General features: G+C 38.8%; 1 protein-coding gene across 2 annotated transcripts; it reads right to left on the bottom strand.

Annotated features, from left to right (window-relative positions):
- Nucleotides 1-20410: 20410 nt before the first annotated feature.
- Nucleotides 20411-21646, bottom strand: LOC116801230 (zinc finger BED domain-containing protein 1-like). Of its 2 annotated transcripts, XR_004361864.1 has the most exons (3): nucleotides 21427-21639; nucleotides 21068-21222; nucleotides 20411-21000 (listed from the first exon to the last, which is right to left on the bottom strand). XR_004361864.1 is itself a non-coding variant. In XM_032719449.1 (2 exons), exons 1-2 carry the CDS (start codon nucleotides 21269-21271, stop codon nucleotides 20578-20580), a joined length of 627 nt encoding a protein of 208 aa, XP_032575340.1. In that variant the 5' UTR covers nucleotides 21272-21646; the 3' UTR covers nucleotides 20411-20577. The 2 variants fall into 2 exon arrangements, 1 of the variants encoding a protein (XP_032575340.1); XM_032719449.1 differs by having other exon boundaries at nucleotides 21068-21646.
- Between the last annotated feature and the right edge of the window lie 220 nt (nucleotides 21647-21866).

Here is a 21866-nt window from a genome sequence, read left to right as displayed (position 1 = left end):
AAGAATGAAGAACTTCGACTTTTTCTTATTGCCCACTCTATTGACATCATGCTTATTAACGAAACTCATATCCGCCCTCGACTAAAAGTATACACTCCTGGCCATGAACAATATTATGCCAATCATCCAAAAGACGGTTCTGCAATCATCATCGAAGCCAATATTCACCACAGTCAAAATTGATCAACAATGCGCACTGATTTACAAGTCATCAGTCTCGATGTACCAACGAGTGGTGGTATTATCAAAATAGCTTCTCTGTATCTTCCTCCAAATAAGCGTTGGACTAAAAACGACTTTGATCAGCTACTGATCACATTGGTGCCCATGTGTATAGCAGGAGGAAATTACAATGCTAAGCACCAATGGTGGGGTAACCTAAGGGCATGCAGTCGAGGAAAACGACTACAAGAGGCTATCATAACTAGTTGTAGCGAAGTTCTAGCTAGAGGTGAACCTACCTTTTACTCATCTAACACTAGACTGACGCCAACAGCTTTGGACTCTTTTATCGCAGATTGGGTGCCAATAAATAAACTTTCAATTGAAACAAAATACGATCTATCTTTTGATCACCTACCTATAGTAGCAACATTAAGCAACACTCCCCAATATAAATCCAGAAAGAAATTCTTACTAGCTCCCGGCTCCTCTGTCGAAACATTTAGGAATGTCCTAGACAGAAGCATTAACCTTAACATGGACATAAACTATCCAAAAGACATCGAAGATGCTATAGTGATGTTCATGGACAAAATTCACGTGGCTGCGACACTTGCTACACCAGGAAGCAGAAATTCTCCTACACAGAGTAGACGCAGTATACATCCACAAAACGCTTCAGTTCTCATACATCTCAAACGAGAATTTTCCAGAACAGGAGACGCACGCGCCCACAACATTTACAAAAGGTTATCAACTAGTCTTAACACAGTTTTGGTGAAAAACAAACAAGACCACTTTGACCAAATGCTGGAAAATGCAAGTCCTGATGCATCGACTAACTACTCGCTGTGGAAACTCACGAATAACCTTAAAAGACAAGTTATTCCAAAGGCTCCCATCAGAAATCCGGCTGGTGGTTGGTGCGGCGAAGGCCGATATCTTTGCAAACAGCTTTGATTTAAGCCATAGAATCTTACTCCGGCAAAACACCGAAACAGGGTGCAAACACTCTTGGACCAACCTTTTCAAATGGCCCTTCCCACAAACCCTGTTACTTTGGAAGAGCAGATCAAAAAGCTCAAATCTAAAAAATCGCCTGGTCAGGACCTCCTAGATAACAGGACGCTCAAACTCCTTCCCACCAAAGCTGTACTTTTCTTAGTCCTATTGTTCAATAGCGCTCTAAGGCTGGGACACTTTCCAAGCAAATGGAAATCAGCAATCATAACGATGATTCCGAAGCCTGGAAAGCAACCCACTGAAGTAGATGCATATAGGCCCATTAGTCTTCTACCCGCACTAGGGAAAACGTTGGAAAAGGTAATATTGGAACGCATCTTCAAACTTCCAAGCGTGAACCAAGCTACTCCAAAGTGGCGGTTCGGTTTCCGAAAAAGTCATGGCACTCCAGAACAGCTACACCGAGTGACAAACTTTGCTTTGGAGGCAATGGAGGACAAGATGTATACAACAGCTGTATTCATGGATATACAACAAGCCTTTGATAGAGTTTGGCATGATGGTCTTCTAAGAAAGCTTAAGACCATTTTGACGTCACAGCTATTTCTTCTTATCAAAAGCTTTCTATCGAACAGACAGTTCAGTGTGGTTGTCGATGGAGACAAATCGTCTACGCGTACAATCTCAGCAGGCGTACCCCAAGGCAGTGTTTTAGGCCCGACTCTTTATTCGCTGTATACTTCTGATATGCCGGATTCCTGGTGCTGTAGAGAAGTTTATGGTCAAGCGTACAAGCAAGATGGTGAGTACAATCATAAGTGATGCCACCAGGGGCCTACAGGAATATGTGACGGCCTTCGAGAAGTGGGCAACGGAATGATCAAGCAAGCAGTACTTTCTAAGGCTGCAAAAATGTCGTGGCTCTTATCGCCGCGAAACAAACTCTCATTGGCAAATAAAGTTCGCCTGTATAAATCCATCTTGACCCCAATTTGGAAATATGCGTTGCAAATATACGGAATTACGGCCAGAACTAATCTGAATAAAATAAGAGTTGCTCAAAGTAAAGTAGTTAGATCACTATGTAACTCCCCCTGGTACATGAGAACCAGAGATATTGAAAGAGATCTTAATATTCCAAAGATAGGCGATGTATTGAGGACCCATGCGGAAAGTTATATCCGGCGACTAGGTTCCCACCCCAACACCCTGGTGAGAAAGCTTATCCATCCCCCGAAAAAAGAAGGCTAAAAAGATTCCACCCACATAATCTCCAATCGAGATTATTATAATTATTTGTTCATGGAAAAGAAATCAATCAAGAATCATCAAGAAAAGATTCGAAAATTGCTTTAGCGACTACTACTAAGGTACTACTACTTTACGTACATCGTCATTATTGATGACTTGGTATACGATGGTCATTGAAGCTTTTTCTATTGATTGCGTATGCAGTTCAGATTGGTTTGTTTCTTCTGCGCAGGATTTTTGTCTACTTTGTAATCTTGTAGTTACTTTCATAATATTTCCGGTTATACCTTTTAATTCTTTGATGGTTATTCTTGATAAAGCATCAGCAACATAGTTTCTTTTTAACTCTCAGATACTCTACGGTAAAATTACATTCCTCTAGTTCAAGTCTTATACGAGTCAATTTTTATCCAGGATTAGTAATTGGGTTCTATTCTAGTTTTGACTGTAAAATGTTCACCATAAATATAGGGATTGAAGTGGGTTATTTCCCAATGTATCGCTGCTAATTCCTGCTCAGTAGTACTTTTATTACTCTCGCCCTTAGTAAATGATCTAGATGCGTATGCAACTGGAACTTGGTGGCCATTGTGGTTTTGAGATAAAACTGCAACATCTGTTGTAATACAAAATTCTTTACTAAAGTCAGTTTCGTTTTTAAATGTAAAAAAAAAAACAACAGATTTTTATTGATCTGACGATAGTCAATTACTAAACTCCATATCTTTTTATATGAGTTTGGAAGAGATTTTTTCCGTACTAATAGTAATGGACTATTTTAATACTAATGGTTCGACTATTTTATAATTGATCAATTTTTGTACTTGTTCTTGAATTTCGTCTTTTTGACTATGAGGATTTCTATAATTTTTAAAATATACTGGCTCGTCATCTTTCAATCTCAATCTTTGCTTGTCTGATTATTAGCCGATATTGGTTGTGTTGGGTTCTGAATTTTGAATTGTGGTGAATTGTGGTGGGAAATTTGTTGACAATTTAGACATGACAGTTTTATTTTGTTGAACCACATCATAGTTTAAAAATGGCTCGTATATTTAGTTGTTTGCATCTACTAGTTTATTAGTATAATGTTAATGTAATGTAGTGTAGTATAATGTAATGTTTATTAAAGTTCGGACATAAACATCGTTTGATGTTGAAATGGTATTCGCTACATAAATACCTGTTTCTATTTCTTGGTTTGGGATTAATATATTTGTATCTTCAATTGAAGTTATATTCATTTTTCGGACAACTTGTGATCTCCCTGGTAATAGTATTCTATTATTACCGGAGTTGGCCTTCGAGAAGTGGGCAACGGAATGGAATATCGGCATTAATTGCAACAAATGTGCTTGCGTCACATTCACAAAAAGTCCTTTGAACTGCTCTGTAGAGAAGTTAAAGACGAAAACGTTCTTATTGCAACCTACGCGGATGACACCGCGGTAATGGTCAGGAGTACAAGCATAAGTGATGCAACCAGGGGCCTACAGGAATATGTTACGGCCTTCGAGAAGTGGGCAACGGAATGGAATATCGGCATTAACTACAGCAAATGTTCTTGCTTCACATTCACAAAAAGGCCTTTGAACTGCTCTGGAATTTCCATGCTCCACACTTAGACACGAGACCTTCTACAAATAGGGGCCATTTTGGACAGAGGACTAACGTTTCACAGACATACGACTATGATCAAGCAAGCAGTACTTTCTAAGGCTGCAAAAATGTCGTGGCTCTTATCGCCGAGAAGGGTCGCCACGCCAGTAGGTATCACAAGGTGATCAACGCGCCACCAACGGTGGTACCGGAATGGAATATCGGCATTAATTGCAACAAATGTGCTTGCGTCACATTCACAAAAAGTCCTTTGAACTGCTCTGTAGAGAAGTTAAAGACGAAAACGTTCTTATTGCAACCTACGCGGATGACACCGCGGTAATGGTCAGGAGTACAAGCATAAGTGATGCAACCAGGGGCCTACAGGAATATGTTACGGCCTTCGAGAAGTGGGCAACGGAATGGAATATCGGCATTAACTACAGCAAATGTTCTTGCTTCACATTCACAAAAAGGCCTTTGAACTGCTCTGGAATTTCCATGCTCCACACTTAGACACGAGACCTTCTACAAATAGGGGCCATTTTGGACAGAGGACTAACGTTTCACAGACATACGACTATGATCAAGCAAGCAGTACTTTCTAAGGCTGCAAAAATGTCGTGGCTCTTATCGCCGAGAAGGGTCGCCACGCCAGTAGGTATCACAAGGTGATCAACGCGCCACCAACGGTGGTACCCGCCGTACTGCAAGTGCAAGTACACTCTCCACGCGAGGGCGGCTGGAAACAGGCTCTTAGTTAAGTCATGTCTCTGCCAAGAGTGCTGGCTAATCGTAGTTGGGCTGGAGCTGGTAACTCTCAAAAATTTCCGCACAGATGTCACGTCCTACTTCGGTGGCTCCTGAGCCTTGGCATTGATTTATTGACATTGATACATTTGATACATGATACATGACATTGACATGGCATTGATAGTTGGGCTGGAGCTGGTAAATCTCAAAAATTTCCACATGTCATACGACCCGTGCCGAAAGTCTGCCAGACTGGGGGCCCGTGTAATAACTAGCCCAGTCGATAACGGAGAGTCCGTGGCGTCCGCCCGGTCTAGGTAGCCTTACCCGGGTCCTGCGGATCTCTGCCCGGGTGGACCTTTTATTACTCTGCAACTCGTGGGTACTATGAGCAATAGACCAAATAATTTTAAAATACCGCAGCCCTTGACTGCGGGAAATGTCGCAAGACATTACGAGGACCGTCTCCTTGACGGAGAGCGGCCTACTTCGCGGTGGTAACACCAAAAAATGCTACTAAACGGAGTGCGCCAACGGAGCAAGCACGCCCAGTTGCGGAAGGGAAGTATCGGGCAGCCACACCGAGTCACTCGACTGTGGTCCAAGCCGGCCAAGCGGGTCCGCCTGGGATGACCCTAACCGTAAGGGGCTGAGCGGGGCCAGAACGAAGTGGTATCTTCGTTACCTTCAGCAGGACAAGTCACCCGCAGAAGCTTTGTCTCTGGCCAAGACACCGCAGCCGCTAGAGCACAAGCACAACTCTGCTTCGAAGCGGGCAAACACCACCCTGACGCCTCTGACGGAAACGCCTAAGAGGCAAAAGGTGGAGAAGAGCAGGCCACTGACTGCTCCCTTCGATGGCCCAAGTACTGGGTCAGTTGCAAAGGCAACTGAGGTACGCAAGCCATCATATGCGACCGTAACTGGGGCCATTAAGGTTGCGGTCGTACCAGAGGGGTACCCCAAAGTCATCCCCAGCAGTGAGAACCTCTCACAGCTCGAGGACGCACTACTGGAGGAAATAGTCCTCTCCGGTTGAGATTCTCCAATCAAGTTTGGAGGAATTCACTTCAGGGTGGGCCACCTGATAGAGGACTGCCGCAACGCAACCACTGCTGAGTGGCTGCAATCAGCAGTCCCCAGCCTCAGTAAGTGGAGCGGTGTCTCCCTGGAGGTAAGGATGGGCGACGCCCTGCCATCGTCACACAACATCACCATTTCTGCCCCAGGATAGGGGACAAAACAACAAAGTGGATCATGGAATTGATTAAGAAACAAAATGACTTGGATACAGAGAACTGGCTTCTCATTTCAAGGAAGAATGAGGGTGGTGGTTCGCTCTTCAGCCTTGGCATTGATGACAACTCATGCACCACAAGCTGAGCTTCAGATTTTTTTTTTTTTTTTTTTTTTGTTATTTTACGCACGGGTCCCACGGCCACACCTCCCGCCCAACCGACCGAGGGGCGCTGCGGTGTATCGTACGGCTCGATTCGCGAGAAAATATAGACGCGATATAAAAAATAGAATAGGAACGAGGAAATGAATATAATGTTAAATAATAAATAAATATTAGTGTTAGTAGGATCTAATTATGTAATAGAAAAGATAAAATCGATTGCTTTAATAGCGGCAGAGAGTCAAGATTACAGATAATAGGATAAAGTCTATTATAGTCAGAACATAAAACTCTGTAAGGGTCATGCAACTCATAATTAGATCTACAATGATTTAAGATAAGGGGTATATAGTTTCTAGTGACTCTACTTGGAACCGAGAAGTTAAGCCGACTAATCAAGTCGGGACTCTCAACATCCCCACGAATAAGCTTACAAATAAAGACTGTTCCAAGCATAGTTCTACGGTTAGCTAGGGATGGTAAATTAATTAAAAGTAGTCTACTGGAATAAGGAGGTAATATATGGTTTGCATCCCAATTTAGGCGCCGCAAGGCAAAAAGTAAGAAGTTTTTTTGGACCGATTCAATGCGGTCCGAGTGGACTGCGTATTCTGGACTCCAAACAGGTGATCCGTACTCGAGAATCGGACGGACTAACGAAATAAATAAGGTTTTAGTCAAGTAAGGGTCTTCAAATTCCTTAGACCACCTTTTTATAAAACCAAGCACACCCCTGGCCTTATTGACAATAGATGAAATATGGTCAGAAAATTTTAGTTTTGGGTCCAGAAGAACACCAAGATCATCAACTCGTGTTATTCTGTCCAGAGGGCACCCACTTAGAGTGTAAGTCGTGCGTATTGGGTTGGCACGACAAAAGGTCATAACTTTACACTTGGAGCCATTTAAGTCTAATATGTTATCACGGCACCATATTTGAAATCGGTCTAGATCGGATTGTAAGTCCAAATGGCAAGAAGTGTCCTTGTACTGGAGGCATAATTTAACATCGTCTGCGTACATAAGTACACGCGAATGTTTTATTATTAAGGGGAGGTCGTTAATGAATAAGGTAAAAAGAAGCGGACCAAGATGGCTCCCTTGTGGGATACCGGATGTGACTCGGAGAATAGAAGATAACGATTTTTTAAAGAGGACTTGTTGTGTCCTGCCATTCAGATAGCTTGACATCCAATTTAGAAGATCAACAGGGAAACCTATAAGATGAAGTTTTTTATTAGAAGGTAATGATTAACAGAGTCAAATGCTTTACTAAAATCAGTGTAGATGACATCTGTTTGAAGATTATTTTTGAAACCCTGTATTACGAAAGAAGTTAGCTCCAAGAGGTTAGTGGTTGTAGATCTGCGTTTCATAAAACCGTGTTGACACGGTGATATGATTGATCTACAAAGGTGCTGCAAATGAGGAGTGATAACATTTTCGAAAAGTTTTGGGATAGCCGACAATTTAGAGATTCCTCTGTAATTGCTTGCATCCAGTTTTCTACCTTTTTTGTGAAGAGGAATCACAAAGGACTCCTTCCATATATGAGGGAATTGTGAAGATTCCAAAGATAAGGTAAACAGTTTCAGTAGAGGCTTGCACAAGGCTTCCGCACAGAATCTGAGCACACAGCCAGGGAATCCATCGGGACCTGGCGAATTAACACGCTGAAGATCGTTTAGCAGTGAGCTTTCGTTTATAGTGGGGCAAAATATTAGATTCGACTTAGATACCGCATAAGAGTATAGCTGTTCGGAATGAGGTAAAGTTGAATATGTTGTTTGAAAAAACTTGGCGAATAGATCGGCTATTGCCTGATCCGATGTAACCGTAGTGTTTTCAAAAAATAGCGAGGAAGGGTGAGAACTTGTTTTTAGCTTAGTGCCAACGAAATTATAAAACTGTTTCGGATCCTGTGCAAATTGGAACTTACAACGGTTTAAATAATTTTTGTAGCACTGAGCATTAAGCACGGTAAAGTTTAAACGAGCGCTTAAATATTTACAAAGGAAGGACTGAGAACCGGTATTTTTAAATTTCAAATAGAGTCTGGACTTTACATTTCTTAGGTGTGTCAACTCTTTATTAAACCAAGGAGGTTTAGAGATTGACGGATAGTACATCGGAACACAAGAGTTAAAAAATGATTTAATTGCGGTATAAAACATATTAATCGCATCCGCCATTATGTTGCAGGAGTAAAGATCGGGCCAATTAAAGCCAGCTATAAAATTGTTTAGCCTCCGAAAATTTGCCTTGCGAAAACAGGGAATTCGTTTTGTTGACTTCTCTGAATTTACTTTTAATACCGTACCTAAGTCGATTTCCACCTCGAAAGTAGGATGATATTGATCTTCAGGTTGAGTATGAGGTACTACCCTGGACAGAAACACACATTCAGGACTTGTTACAAAACATAGATCCAAAAGTCGACCAAGAGAATTTGGAATATAATTAACTTGCGACAGCGATAAGTCGAGCAAGCCGTCAATAAAGTCATGTTGTGCTAAAGGGAGAAGGATATTCGATTGTTTTTCTGGGGACCACATTGTGCCAGGTATATTAAAATCACCTAGAACTACCAATTGGTCCCTGTCAGAAAGTTTATTCAAGATGGACTGGATAGCGGACAAATGATTCTGATATTCTGGGAATTCAGAAGATGGCGGAATATAGGAGCACGTAATATAAACTGGTCTGTCGGAAAAAGACAGCTTTACACATACGAATTCCGAGTTACAGGCATCGTCCAAAAGTAACTCCTCCGACGCGAGGGTAGATCTAACCGCAATTAAGACTCCACCTCCCCGTCTGGAGGGACGGTCAAACCTATATATAGTGGGAAGACTTCGGAGTTAAGTATCTCAGGCTTTAACCAAGTCTCTGTGAGCACTATAATATGGGATGCAAATGAAAGACTATCACAATACAATTTGATTAATTTGCTACGCAAGCCTCTAACATTTTGATAGGAGATAGTAAGTTTTGTAGTTAGTTTTTTGAAGAGGAAGAAGATGAAGAGGCGGATGGTGCAGTGGTCTGGCCACGTGAGGGAAGTTTAATTCCCACGGGCACCTTTTCTTATTTTTGATCTTAGCTTCAAACTCTTTTACCACCATACTATCCGGCCAAAAATCACCCGAACATATGGTCGAAAAGAGCTCGTTTGGGACAGTTATCTTGAAAGATGATATGTCCCTAGCGTAAGAGAAGTTAAATTTTTCCACTTCTATATTATCGGCTTTGGTTTTGTATTGTATATAGGACAATACATCCGACGATGTTTGATCAGGGGAAAGCCGAGAAACAAAAATTTGTTTCTTTAGTGGAAACACCTCGAGGGGTTTTGGTGCTGCAGATTGTATTTCTGACGCGCCAACTTGTGCCGGTAGTCCGGACTCAATGTTCCCTTGTGGTGGTAAACTAATCGAGACAGGTGGAATCACTGGTTGAGAAACCAGTGCAGACAATTCGGAATTTTTAGCAATCACAGGGTGGGGTCCATCCAGAGCTGATTGATCGGATTGCTCCGAATCTTTTTTAGCTGCCGATCTTAGCAGCATATGTGGATTTGTGCGATTGACAGCTGATCAGTTGTGGAGTCCTGTTGATCATTTCATTTCAAAGCTTCCAGATTTGATTGACTTTGCCATCACAAAAAGGATATCCCAATCAACGATTACAGCTGAGGCTCCTCCATAACTCTCATCTGATCACTGTCCGGTATTCTTTCATCTTTTGTACCAGCTACAACACATCGAGCGACCGTGTAGGCTTACAGGCAATAGGACGAACTGGGCGAGGTACAAAAATATGTTTGTTCCCATGCCGGCTTTTCTAGCCCCCTGGAAACCGAGTAAGACATTGATCAGTTTGCTGGTGATAAAGAATCAATGCTTGTCGCAGCAGCAAAAGCTCAGAAGTGTGGTTCGTAACTTGACTGCCCTGTATTGCCAGTTTTGGCATCATCAACTCCGTGAATAAAAACCGTATAGGCTGGTGCTGAAGAACATACACTCAACTGTCCCAAGAGAAGAAATAGAGCGCTGCTTCACAGGCAAAGCTTCGTTGTACTGAACATCTACTCCCCAAGGAAGCCTGGCTGACAAAACTAGACAAAATCTGTTCTTTGTCAATCTTAAGCCGACTCCGAATGTGGCCGAGTCTCTAAAAGTAAGTCGTATTGGAAGGCACAGGGTTACAGTGGAGAAGGCTACTCGCAACAAGGACATAGCTTAATGTTACAAGTGACAAACCCGCAATAGCTGTCATTTAAGCCCAGTTTGCGGGAATTGTGCGGGTGAGCATCCTACCGGTTCTAAATCATGTGAGACACACTTAAACAATCAATATGAATGTGCAAACTGCATGGAGAATCACCCTGCCAGTTTTAAAGGCTGCAAAGTCAGAATAGAATTAAGTAAAGAATTAAAGCCAGGGCCTAGACTACCCAACTACACCATTAACAGAAATAATGAAATCCGCCATGTACGCGTCGTCGTCAGCTGTCAGAAATAGAGTCTCCTATGCTGACATAACAAGAACTAAAGCTGAAAACAACTTCAGCGTTCCTGCTATGAACACAATCACCCTAAATACTGGCGAGCAATACAACTCTAACAGGAACTTTGCCACTCTCGAGAAGGCTATCTTGGACATTAATGCCAGATTGGATCAACATTTTAAATTAGTCATGGAAACAATTGAGTCCAACAAACCTTTTCGTGATCTAGTCCACGTTCTGATTTCTAAAAAATGATAGTCTTAAACCAAAAAAACGGATTATGGAACGCATGAGGATTAGTACAGAAGAATGAAGAACTTCGACTTTTTCTTATTGCCCACTCTATTGACATCATGCTTATTACCGAAACTCATATCCGCCCTCGACTAAAAGTATACACTCCTGGCCATGAACAATATTATGCCAATCATCCAAGTAACACCGCAAAAGACGGTTCTGCAATCTTCATCAAAGCCAATATTCACCACAGTCAAAATAAATCAACAATGCGCACTGATTTACAAGTCATCAGTCTCAATGTACCAACGAGTGGTGGTATTATCAAAAAAAGCTTCTCTGTATCTTCTCCCAGATAAGCGTTGGACTAAAAACGACTTTGATCAGCTACTGATCACATTGGTCCCCATGTGTATAGCAGGAGGAAATTACAATGCTAAGCACCAATGGTGGGGTAACCTAAGGGCATGCAGTCGAGGAAATCGACTACAAGAGGCTATCATAACTAGTTGTAGCGAAGTTCTAGCTAGAGGTGAACCTACCTTTTACTCATCTAACACTAGACTGACGCCAACAGCTTTGGACTTTTTTATCGCAGATTGGGTGCCAATAAATAAACTTTCAATTGAAACAAAATACGATCTATCTTTTGATCACCTACCTATAGTAGCAACATTAAGCCACACTCCCCAATATAAATCCAGAAAGAAATTCTTACTAGCTCCCGGCTCCTCTGTCGAAACATTTAGGAATGTCCTAGACAGAAGCATTAACCTTAACATGGACATAAACTATCCAAAAGACATCGAAGATGCTATAGTGATGTTCATGGACAAAATTCACTTGCGACACTTGCTACACCAGGAAGCAGAAATTCTCCTACACAGAGTAGACGCAGTATACATCCACAAAACGCTTCAGTTCTCATACATCTCAAACGAGAATTTTCCAGAACAGGAGACGCACGCGCCCACAACATTTACAAAAGGTTATAAACTAGTCTTAACACAGTTTTGGTGAAAAACAAACAAGACCACCTTGACCAAATGCTGGAAAATGCAAGTCCTGATGCATCGACTAACTACTCGCTGTGGAAACTCACGAATAACCTTAAAAGACAAGTTATTCCAAAGGCTCCCATCAGAAATCCGGCTGGTGGTTGGTTCGGCGAAGGCCGATATCTTTGCAAACAGCTTTGATTTAAGCCATAGAATCTTACTCCGGCAAAACACCGAAACAGGGTGCAAACACTCTTGGACCAACCTTTTCAAATGGCCCTTCCCACAAACCCTGTTACTTTGGAAGAGCAGATCAAAAAGCTCAAATCTAAAAAATCGCCTGGTCAGGACCTCCTAGATAACAGGACGCTCAAACTCCTTCCCACCAAAGCTGTACCTTTCTTAGTCCTATTGTTCAATAGCGCTCTAAGGCTGGGACACTTTCCAAGCAAATGGAAATCAGCAATCATAACGATGATTCCGAAGCCTGGAAAGCAACCCACTGAAGTAGATGCATATAGGCCCATTAGTCTTCTACCCGCACTAGGGAAATAGTTGGAAAAGGTAATATTAGAATGCATCTTCAAACTTCCAAGCGTGAACCAAGCTACTCCAAAGTGGCGGTTCGGTTTCCGAAAAAGTCATGGCACTCCAGAACAGCTACACCGAGTGACAAACTTTGCTTTGGAGGCAATGGAGGACAAGATGTATACAACAGCTGTATTCATGGATATACAACAAGCCTTTGATAGAGTTTGGCATGATGGTCTTCTAAGAAAGCTTAAGACCATTTTGACGTCACAGCTATTTCTTCTTATCAAAAGCTTTCTATCGAACAGACAGTTCAGTGTGGTTGTCGATGGAGACAAATCGTCTACGCGTACAATCTCAGCAGGCGTACCCCAAGGCAGTGTTTTAGGCCCGACTCTTTATTCGCTGTATACTTCTGATATGCCGGATTCCTGGTTCTGTACAGAAGTTGAATATGAAAACGTTCTAAACCTTCGCAGATGACACCGCGGTAATAGTCAGGAGTACAAGCATAAGTGATGCAACCAGGGGCCTACAGGAATATGTGACGGCCTTCGAGAAGTGGGCAACGGAATGGAATATCGGCATTAATTGCAGCAAATGTGCTTGCGTCACAATCACAAAAAGGCCTTTGAACTGCTCTGGAATTTCCATGCTCGGCTCCACACTTCGACAAGATGTCGTTCTACAAATACCTCGGGGTGATTTTGGACAGAGGACTAACGTTTCAAAGGCATACGACTATGATCAAGCAAGCAGTACTTTCAAAGGCTGCAAAAATGTCGTGGCTCTTATCGCCGAGAAACAAACTCTCATTGGCAAATAAAGTTCGCCTGTATAAATCTATCCTGATCCCAATTTGGAAGTATGCGTTGCAAATATACGGAATTACGGAATGAGGACCCATGCGGAAAGTTATATGCGGCGACTAGGTTCCCACCCCAACACCCTGGCGAGAAGGCTTATCCATCCCCCGAAAAAAAGAAGGCTAAAAAGATTCCACCCACATTATCTCCCCTCGAGATTATTATAATTATTTGTTCATGGAAAAGAAATCAATTAAATATTGTTAGAATAACTTAATTAGTAAAGTAATGTATAAGTAATGTATAAGTAATGTATATATTGGTATGCCTATGCTGTAAAATTTTATGTAAAACCTGGTAAAGCTGACACATAGGTAGCAGTAAACTTGTTTAATTCCAATTAATAAAATTTACAAAAAAAAAAAAAAAAAAAAAAATTCGTAAATATATATATTTTTTTTATTATTTTTAAAATTTTATTTTTCAATTATTATAAGGATTTTTGTATTAAATCATGACGTCATTTATGAACAAAGAATTTTTAGTCGATCTTTATGTACTATTTGTTTTTTATTTTTATTTTTGTATATTGTTATGTTTTCTCTTTCTTCTATCTTTTCTACCTTATAGAGTGCCGTATATTTACTTCATTTCTTAATAAAACTTTATCTTCTACTGTTATTTGTATACTTCTTGTTTGTAAATATAATTTTCCTTATTTTTTCTTTTATGCTCGTCAAGCATATTTCTAGCACGTTTATTTGCTACTTTTAATATATATTTACTTTTCTTAGCATAATCATCTATGTTATATATTGGTTCTATGCTATTTATAGTGAAATTTCTGGGTAAATTATTTGTTCTACCAAAAACCAGTTCATATGGACAATTATTATGTGCCATAGATGGGGTTGTATTAAAACAATAGACGAAGCATTGAAGCCATACGTCCCAATTAGTTTTATCAACCGATATGTAAGATCGTATGTATTCATTTAAAGTTTTATGACTTCTTTCGACTATATCTACTCTTTGATGGTGACGTTATATTTTTAATTTTTAGATATTTGCATAGGTCTGCGATTATAGAATTCTTATACTCTGTACCCATGTCCGTAAGTAAGAATAAAAAATTCGAAAATTGCTTTAGCGACTGTTGTTGCGGTTTTATTCGGTATGGGAATTGCAACTAAATATTTAGTTAAGTCACAAATGAGAGTGAAGGTTATTTCCCAATGTATCGCTGCTAATTCCTGCTTAGTAGTACTTTTATTACTCTCGCCCTTAGTAAATGATCTATATGATAGATAGAGATAAACACATGCCATTTTGCTAGCATTTGTTGTAATACAAAATTCTTTAATAAAGTCAGTTTCGTTTTTATATGTAAAAAAAAAAACAACAGATTTTTATTGATCTTACGATAGTCAATTACTAAACTCCATATCTTTTTATCTGAGTTTGGAAGAGATTTTTTTGGTACTAATAGTAATTAACTATTTTTATACTAATGGTTCGACTATTTTATAATTGATAAATTTTTGTATTTGTTCTTGAATTTCGTCTTTTTGACTATGAGGATTTCTATAATTTTTAAAATATACTGGCTCGTCATCTTTTAATCTCAATCTTTGCTTGTCTGATTATTAGCCGATATTCCAATTAATAAAATTTACAAAAAAAAAGCAGTATAAAGTTTAACAAGACAAGTAGAGATACTGAGCTGGTTATACTTAAAAAACGACGACTTCGAAGGGATTGGCAGGAGCATAGATAACCTGGCGCAAAGAGTAAACTAAAAGCAGCTTCTCTCAACTAAGGTACATCGAGAATCTCACGCCCACAGGCATAAAGAACTCGTTGTGGAAAGACGACAGGAACCTACAGGCACTATCAGAAACGGTTGCACCTCTCCGTAGCACTACCGGAAACTGAGCAAGTCTTCGCTGATCATTTCAACCAAATCCAGCCACTAACTCATTTACTCTCATACATCCATAACATACATAAGCTTCTAAAGTCTTACCTATATAAAAGAGTGTTCGCGGTCAGATGCAGTTCAAGCACTTCAAGCGATTGTACTATAGAAGCCGGAGTGCCTCAAGGATGTGTTCTGGAAAAAAATTCCCTATAAAAACACCCTATACACGGCGGACATCCCAACAAACTACCAGGTAAAGATATACACATTCGCTGATGACACTGCAATACTAAGTCGATCCAGATGCCCACTAAAAGCTACGATGCAACTAGCACGCCATCTAACTTGTGTAGAACATTGGCTTGCAGATTGGGGCATACGAGTAAATGAAGAAAAGTTCCAACAGAACACATTTACCGTAAACAAACAAAGCTGCCCGCCCTTGGTAATGAACCACAAGCCGATAACGTAACATACTTAGTAACATATAAGAGGACTTTGTACTCCAAGCTTTTTCCCTTGCTTTTTGTCTGAGGTGCGTCGTCTTGGCCAGGTGAGCCACTTGACCAGACAATAGCAGAGAAGAAAGTAAAATACAATGAAAAACTAGCCTCACATCCAAAGCCTCTTGCAAGAAAACTTATTCGAATATGCAGCAAAAGCCGACTGCACCGGAGCGACCAAACAGCCCAGCGTTAAATTTGTTAGGCCACACAGCACGAATCATTTCATATAATGATATTAAGTTAGCTTTGAATAAGATTTGAAAACGTTATCTTAGTCTCTTAAGTAAAAGGGAAGATTCAATAAATAGGCAAAAATGGAAAAATAAGCTTAAATTGTTTGACTCGATCTTGTTTATTACATTTGCAGTGCAATCCACTGTCTTTGTTTCTATTAAGCCCATATCGGGTTCTAAGATTTCTTCATATTTTTCATAAATTTTTTCTTTGTATATTCTGTTTGTCACTATTGACATTTTCGTTAAAAATTTTGCTGCTATTTGTATTTCTATTATTTAATTCTTTATTTAAAACTTTTTCTTGGTATTTTTACATCTGTTCCTGCCTATTGTGTTTGTAAAGCTTACGGCTCATCGGGCAGAAGTGTTTCCGCTTAATGTTTATATATTTCTTATAAATAGAAAAAAAAATGCATCGCAGTGCAATAAAAAAAAAATTTGCAACGTATAAAAAAAAAATTGCGCTCTTGGAAGCTTTGTCTGTTCCCTTTTCGTCTTTTTCCTTTGGTGCCGATGCTGGCTGCACAAACTTCCTTCGGCTGTTTGATGTCCTTACAGTCCAACGGGCATTGCTCTTTGAAGACGGGTATGCTGGCTCTGGGTGGTGGTGTTATAGTTTTAATACTTGTTTCATTTGTGCGCCTTAGCTGCCTGGAGAAGCCGGCAGAGTAGCGTCTGCATTTATATAACTTAACAACAAACCGAATGTTTGTTAAGGAAAAAAATAAAAAATAAGAACACAAAATGTTTTTAGTTTTGAAATTCTTATAAATTTTTTTTGCAGAAAGGTCTGCTTCCGTTTTGAAATTGGTTGAAACTGATTCGCAGCGGCAGCTGCGATGGCTCCGGTGGTACGGCCCGGCTTTTGGTGCAGTGGAGGGTTTTGCATTGGTTGCAATATTTTTTTGGAATCCAAAATGCTGAGAGTATTGGTAGCGAGCATTGTGAAAATGGTGCGAGCGTGGTGGTAGTGAAGCAGACGCCTGATCAGCAGGTTTGTGCTGTTAGCCAAATATTGTTGGTAAGCGTTGGAAACGCTGAGAGTGTTGTAAGTGAATGATGGGAATTTTGGGCGAGCGTAGCGGAAATCAAAGAGAATCTCGGTCGGCAGATTTGTTGGTTTTTATTAGTTTATTTTCTTTTGTATAGAATTTATTCTTAACTCCTCCGCCTTTAATTTGCGCTTGTCCTCGAGCTCTTTTTAGAAGAATGGTATGTCGTTAATATTGAGTGAAGATTTTTGTGGTTTTTGCAGGTTGTTTATTGAGGTTGGAGATGCCATTTGTAAGATTATTTTGTGTTGTTTCTTCTTGTAAATGTATAACTTTCAGAAGATTATAAGGCCAATGCAGTAATGGGAAGCTTGTCTTTCTCTTCGGTGTTGTCGATGTGTAGGGCCTGTAGAGATATTATTTTTAGTCGCTTGCTTTCTTCTGGGGTAATTTGGATTATTGGAGTGCTGTTTTTACAATTGTATTTTTTATGTTGTTGAATGTATTGTTGTCAATTGATATTGACTCGTTCCAAAAGTTGATAAGGTACGCAACCAGCAGGTTTTTGATTTATTTTGGTGGAAAATCAGGGTCCCGTTGAAGTAGTTGAGCATCACGAGGCCGCTGCTGATTTCTTCTATTTGTTTGTCATGACTCACACAGCGATTGTTTCCCTTTAAGGAGCCTAGGCAATAATGTTCTATTTTTAAGGTTTACAATACTATTCTTATCGCATATCTTAATATTATTATAATCTTTGCAAATTTGTATAATTCCGTACATATTTTCTTTACTTTCAGGGATTTCTTCGAATTCTGTATTGACAATTACGTTATTTTTAATGATTGGTTTAAATTAATAGTTCTGGTATTTGGTTTCTTCAAGGTTTGGAATTTTGACAACGTAATGAAGTGTTGTTTTATTGTGTAAAATTGATACATCAGAGAATTCTAGCATTTCTTATATTAATAGGGAAGGCATGTTTTCGTCTTTAAATATTTTGTCTATTTCATGTATCTCTCTTTCTCCGAGTAAAAACGTATTTATTATATTTAATTTATCCCATTGTATGGCGTATTTGATGTTGATGACTTCTTCTTTAATCAATCTATTTTGGTTCTGAAGGCTAATGTCAATCTCACTACTAAACCTATCATCTTTTTTATAACGTTTCTCTAGAGTTGTTTCTATTTGATTTAAGTCAATGACATGGATGATTCTCGTTGTTGACGTTCGTATTTTGCCTATTCCCTTGTAGATGGTTACCGTTTGTGCGTTGTTATAGTTAGTCATATCCAGTTAAAATCCATATTAGTAGTAGTCTAGAATTAAATTTTTTGTATATTACTTTTATATACTTTTCTACCTGCTGTTGTTATAATAGTTGTTTCTTGGTTTTCTTCAACAGTTTCCTTTTTATACCTAGGCGACAATTTGTATCCTAGTCTAGTATTGATTTTGAATAGATGTCTATGTGTATTATTTGTCCGGGATATTCGGGAATCGGAGTTTCTTTTATTTTGGTATTTGGTGGGTGTCTGTCATATTTCTGTTCTTTACAGGTTGTGGATTGTTTCACTAAATCGAATGTGGGAAATGGTATGCTGAATTTATAATCTGGAATTTTTTCTTAATGGATGAATATTTGGTTTTTAAACAAAGAGGTCAAAGGCTTGGCGGCCTTTGCATAGGCCCTAATAATAGTTGTGAAACTTGTTTATTTACTTTGTCTTTAAGAAACATGGGGTATTGATAGAATTTGGAATAAAGGGGGTGTCTGAGCTGGTGCGTATTTCTGCAGTCACGTTCGTAGTGTAGGTTAGTTTTTCTTGTGGTTTGGCGAATAAGTTAAAATATTTTTTGAATAGAGTTTGTAATGGTTCTTTTTGTGTGTTGTTTAGATGGTCTAATCTTGGTTGAATATTGTTTTCAGCTTCTATTTTCTTTTCTTTAATTGGAATAGTGATTTGGTTGTTAACCAACATGAAATTTTTGTCTGTATGGATTATCGCTTTTAGTTCTTTTAAGCTATCATTGCCCAAAATGGCATCGAAAGACTTTAGAGTATGATTTGCGTGATTTTTATACTGCCGCCAACCGACATGGCTTGGAAAGGGTTATTATTTGGGATTGGCTTTGAGTCTAAATTTGGTTTAATATCATAGCGGTTAGATACTGTGTTGATTAAAATCTTTAAAATTTGTCCGTCCCGTCTAGCTTTGAAATGGCTAACCAGTTCAGAGGCTTTTTATGCGCTTTTAGTGCTCTATCGGCATCATCTGTTATCTTGTAACGAATGGTCTGCAAGATATCGAAATATTTTGTGTGCCTTGGTAGGCGCTATAAGCTTCTAAGATACGGTCTACGCCTCTTTTCCAGGATGGAAAAGGATCACCTGTGTCCGGTACCCTATCCAAATCATTTAAATGTCCAGCATGTTCGTGGGCAATAGCTGCGTCTGCTATATTATCGACATCTTCAGGTGCATTAAGTTGCCTAAGTAGGACTGGTAGTTGTTGTGCCAAGATTTGACTAACGGTGGCTACAAGCAGTTCTTGGTTTATTCCCTCCATAATGTCTACATCGTTTCTATTCTGTCGAAATTCTTGTTGTCTTTGTCTCTGATGTGCTTTGGTCTAAATCGTCAACTAGTACAGGGGTTATGGGGGTTTGCCATTAACCTTTTTTTTTTTAAATTTTTTTAAGGTTAATTTCGCGGAAATTTATCGGAGAAGGATATATATATATATATATATATATATATATATATATAAAAATTCAATGACAATGTCGATAAGTCAGGAAAATAATTTTGTCACCTATGTTTGCCGATCAAGAATAAATTTTAAAATTTAGATTTATATATTTAATTCTCCATGAGAGGGTGGCACTACAATAAGAAAAATATTTTTTCAGATTTTTCTTTGTGTGAATGGTTTTGGTTTAGTTATATTTGTGTGTGTGTGTGTATTTTTGATGGGCAACAATTGTTCACTTTTTACTTACTATATTTATAGAAGTTTAATAAAATTTTGAAATTAAATATTTTAAAGATTTGAATTCGTTTAAATTGTTTTAAGAATTTTTTTCTCTTAATTAATATAAAAAAAAATGTTTAATTTGTTTTTAATTTGATTCACTTAAAATTAAAAAAATATTTTTTTTTTAAAATTTAATTATCTAATTATTATTATTATTATTATTATTATTGTTTTCAAGAATTTTAATATATTTTAAAGTTTTAAATTTGCTTTTTTAGTGTGCTCTCCGTGACAGTTCAACGACTACAGACTCTACATTTATTCAGAACGTGTGAATATGCTATTTACATTCTTACATTCTAATATTGCAATGGGGCTTATACTACTATACTTATATACAATATTATACTACTACAACTACTACAGCTCGGCCATCCTTATATTTAGGATCCCCTGGTCCTCGCCGCTTTACTTCTTGTAATCATTGCATTTGTTTCATTTTCGTTACTTATTTCAGTATTTGTTACATTTGGGTTGGTTTCCTTTTGTTACATTTTAGTGTTGGGTAATCCTAGTTCAATTTGAGGAATAAGTTCGTTCGTTCGTTTAAAATCAATGAACTAGGTCGTTCATTTAGTTCAATCGTTCATTTTTTAAACTTGCTTAAAGGTGCTTCAAAAAAAAAAAATGTTATGAATTTATTTCATACAATGCTGTCATTGAAAATTAATATTATTTATTCAATTGCATGCGAGCAATCATATGTGAGCTCATAACAGTTGCCTCACTCTCAATAAAATGAGCTGTAACAGCAATATAACTTTCATTTGCAAGAGAGGTCCAACAATCCGTTGTCAAACAAACTGCAGATGCCAGCTCCATTTTTTCTTTGACGTTACCAACAATTTCGTCCCGAAGCTTTGGAAGAAGCACGTTGGACAGCGTTTTTCGAGTGGGCATCTTGTATCCGGGGCAATTAGACACATCATCTATGAGCTGCTTGAAATCAGGCTCTTCTACAATTCGCAATGCATGATGACCTTTTGCAATCATACGAACTAGTTGCCTATCAATTTTCTCAGCTTTCCCGGCAGCCGGTGGTCGTTGAATGAACGAAGTTATTACTTGCTGTTGGGGTCCAATTATCTGAGGAGTCTATGTTAAAAGAAATCAAGAATTTAGTAAGCCTACTTAAATGAATAAATCAAAATATTATGTTTACATTTGCTTCCTGTCGGCTTTCATTGGTTTGGCGCTTTGTTTCCTCCAAAGCTGCTGGGTGCTTATTTTTAAGGTGACGCGATAAGTTTCCTTGCGATCCACCAGCCACACTAAGCACAGTTTTGCAGTATTTGCATTTAGCACTCTTCTCATCCACTGAATCAAAGAAATTCCAAACTTTGCTATGCTTTCGTTTTGAAGCCATAGATACGCACAAACTTGTAAGCCGTAGTTTTAAATGTATGCGAAAATTAATCAGCTTATTCGATAAGCGAACTTTCGAACTAAATGAACTAAGACCAACCTATCGAACTAAGTGAACTCAGACCGACCTATCGAACTAAGTGAACTCAGACCGACCTATCGAACTAAGTGAACTCAGACCGACCTATCGAACTAAGTGAACAACGAACGAACGATCAGGGTAAGAGATCAAAATGAACGACGTGAACTAAGTGAACTATATTGAACTAAGTGAACTAAATTGAACTATCGAACTATATTGAACTATAAAGGCAGACCTAGTTCGTTCGTTCAGTTTGGTGAATAGTTCAATTTAGTTCGTTCGTTCACGAACGACACAACACTATTACATTTACTTTTTCTTTATAATTTTTCTTATATATATTTTTATTATTTGAGACCGAATTCTTTTATCGAAGCCATGGTTTAATATTATGAACCGCCCATATTCCATCGTATGGTTTTTGTGTCAACTGAAAACCTTCCACATCTTTGATACAATACCTATTATCAATACCATTATCTAGTACTTTGCCGATTTCAAATGGTCCTTTATA

The sequence above is a fragment of the Drosophila sechellia genome, chromosome 3L (assembly GCF_004382195.2).
Source record: "Drosophila sechellia strain sech25 chromosome 3L, ASM438219v1, whole genome shotgun sequence".
NCBI classification, from domain to species: domain Eukaryota; kingdom Metazoa; phylum Arthropoda; class Insecta; order Diptera; family Drosophilidae; genus Drosophila; species Drosophila sechellia.
Note: the sequence above shows the minus strand (reverse complement) of the source record. Positions and strands in the feature narration are given on the sequence as shown.

Excerpts from the sequence above, each read along its gene's own strand:
- LOC116801230 (XM_032719449.1), bottom strand. The coding sequence starts at position 21,271 with ATGGCTTCAAAACGAAAGCATAGCAAAGTTTGGAATTTCTTTGATTCA. Across the intron at positions 21,001-21,067 it reads AAAGCCGACAGGAAGCAAAT|ACTCCTCAGATAATTGGACC; the intron begins GTAAACATAATA and ends CTTTTAACATAG.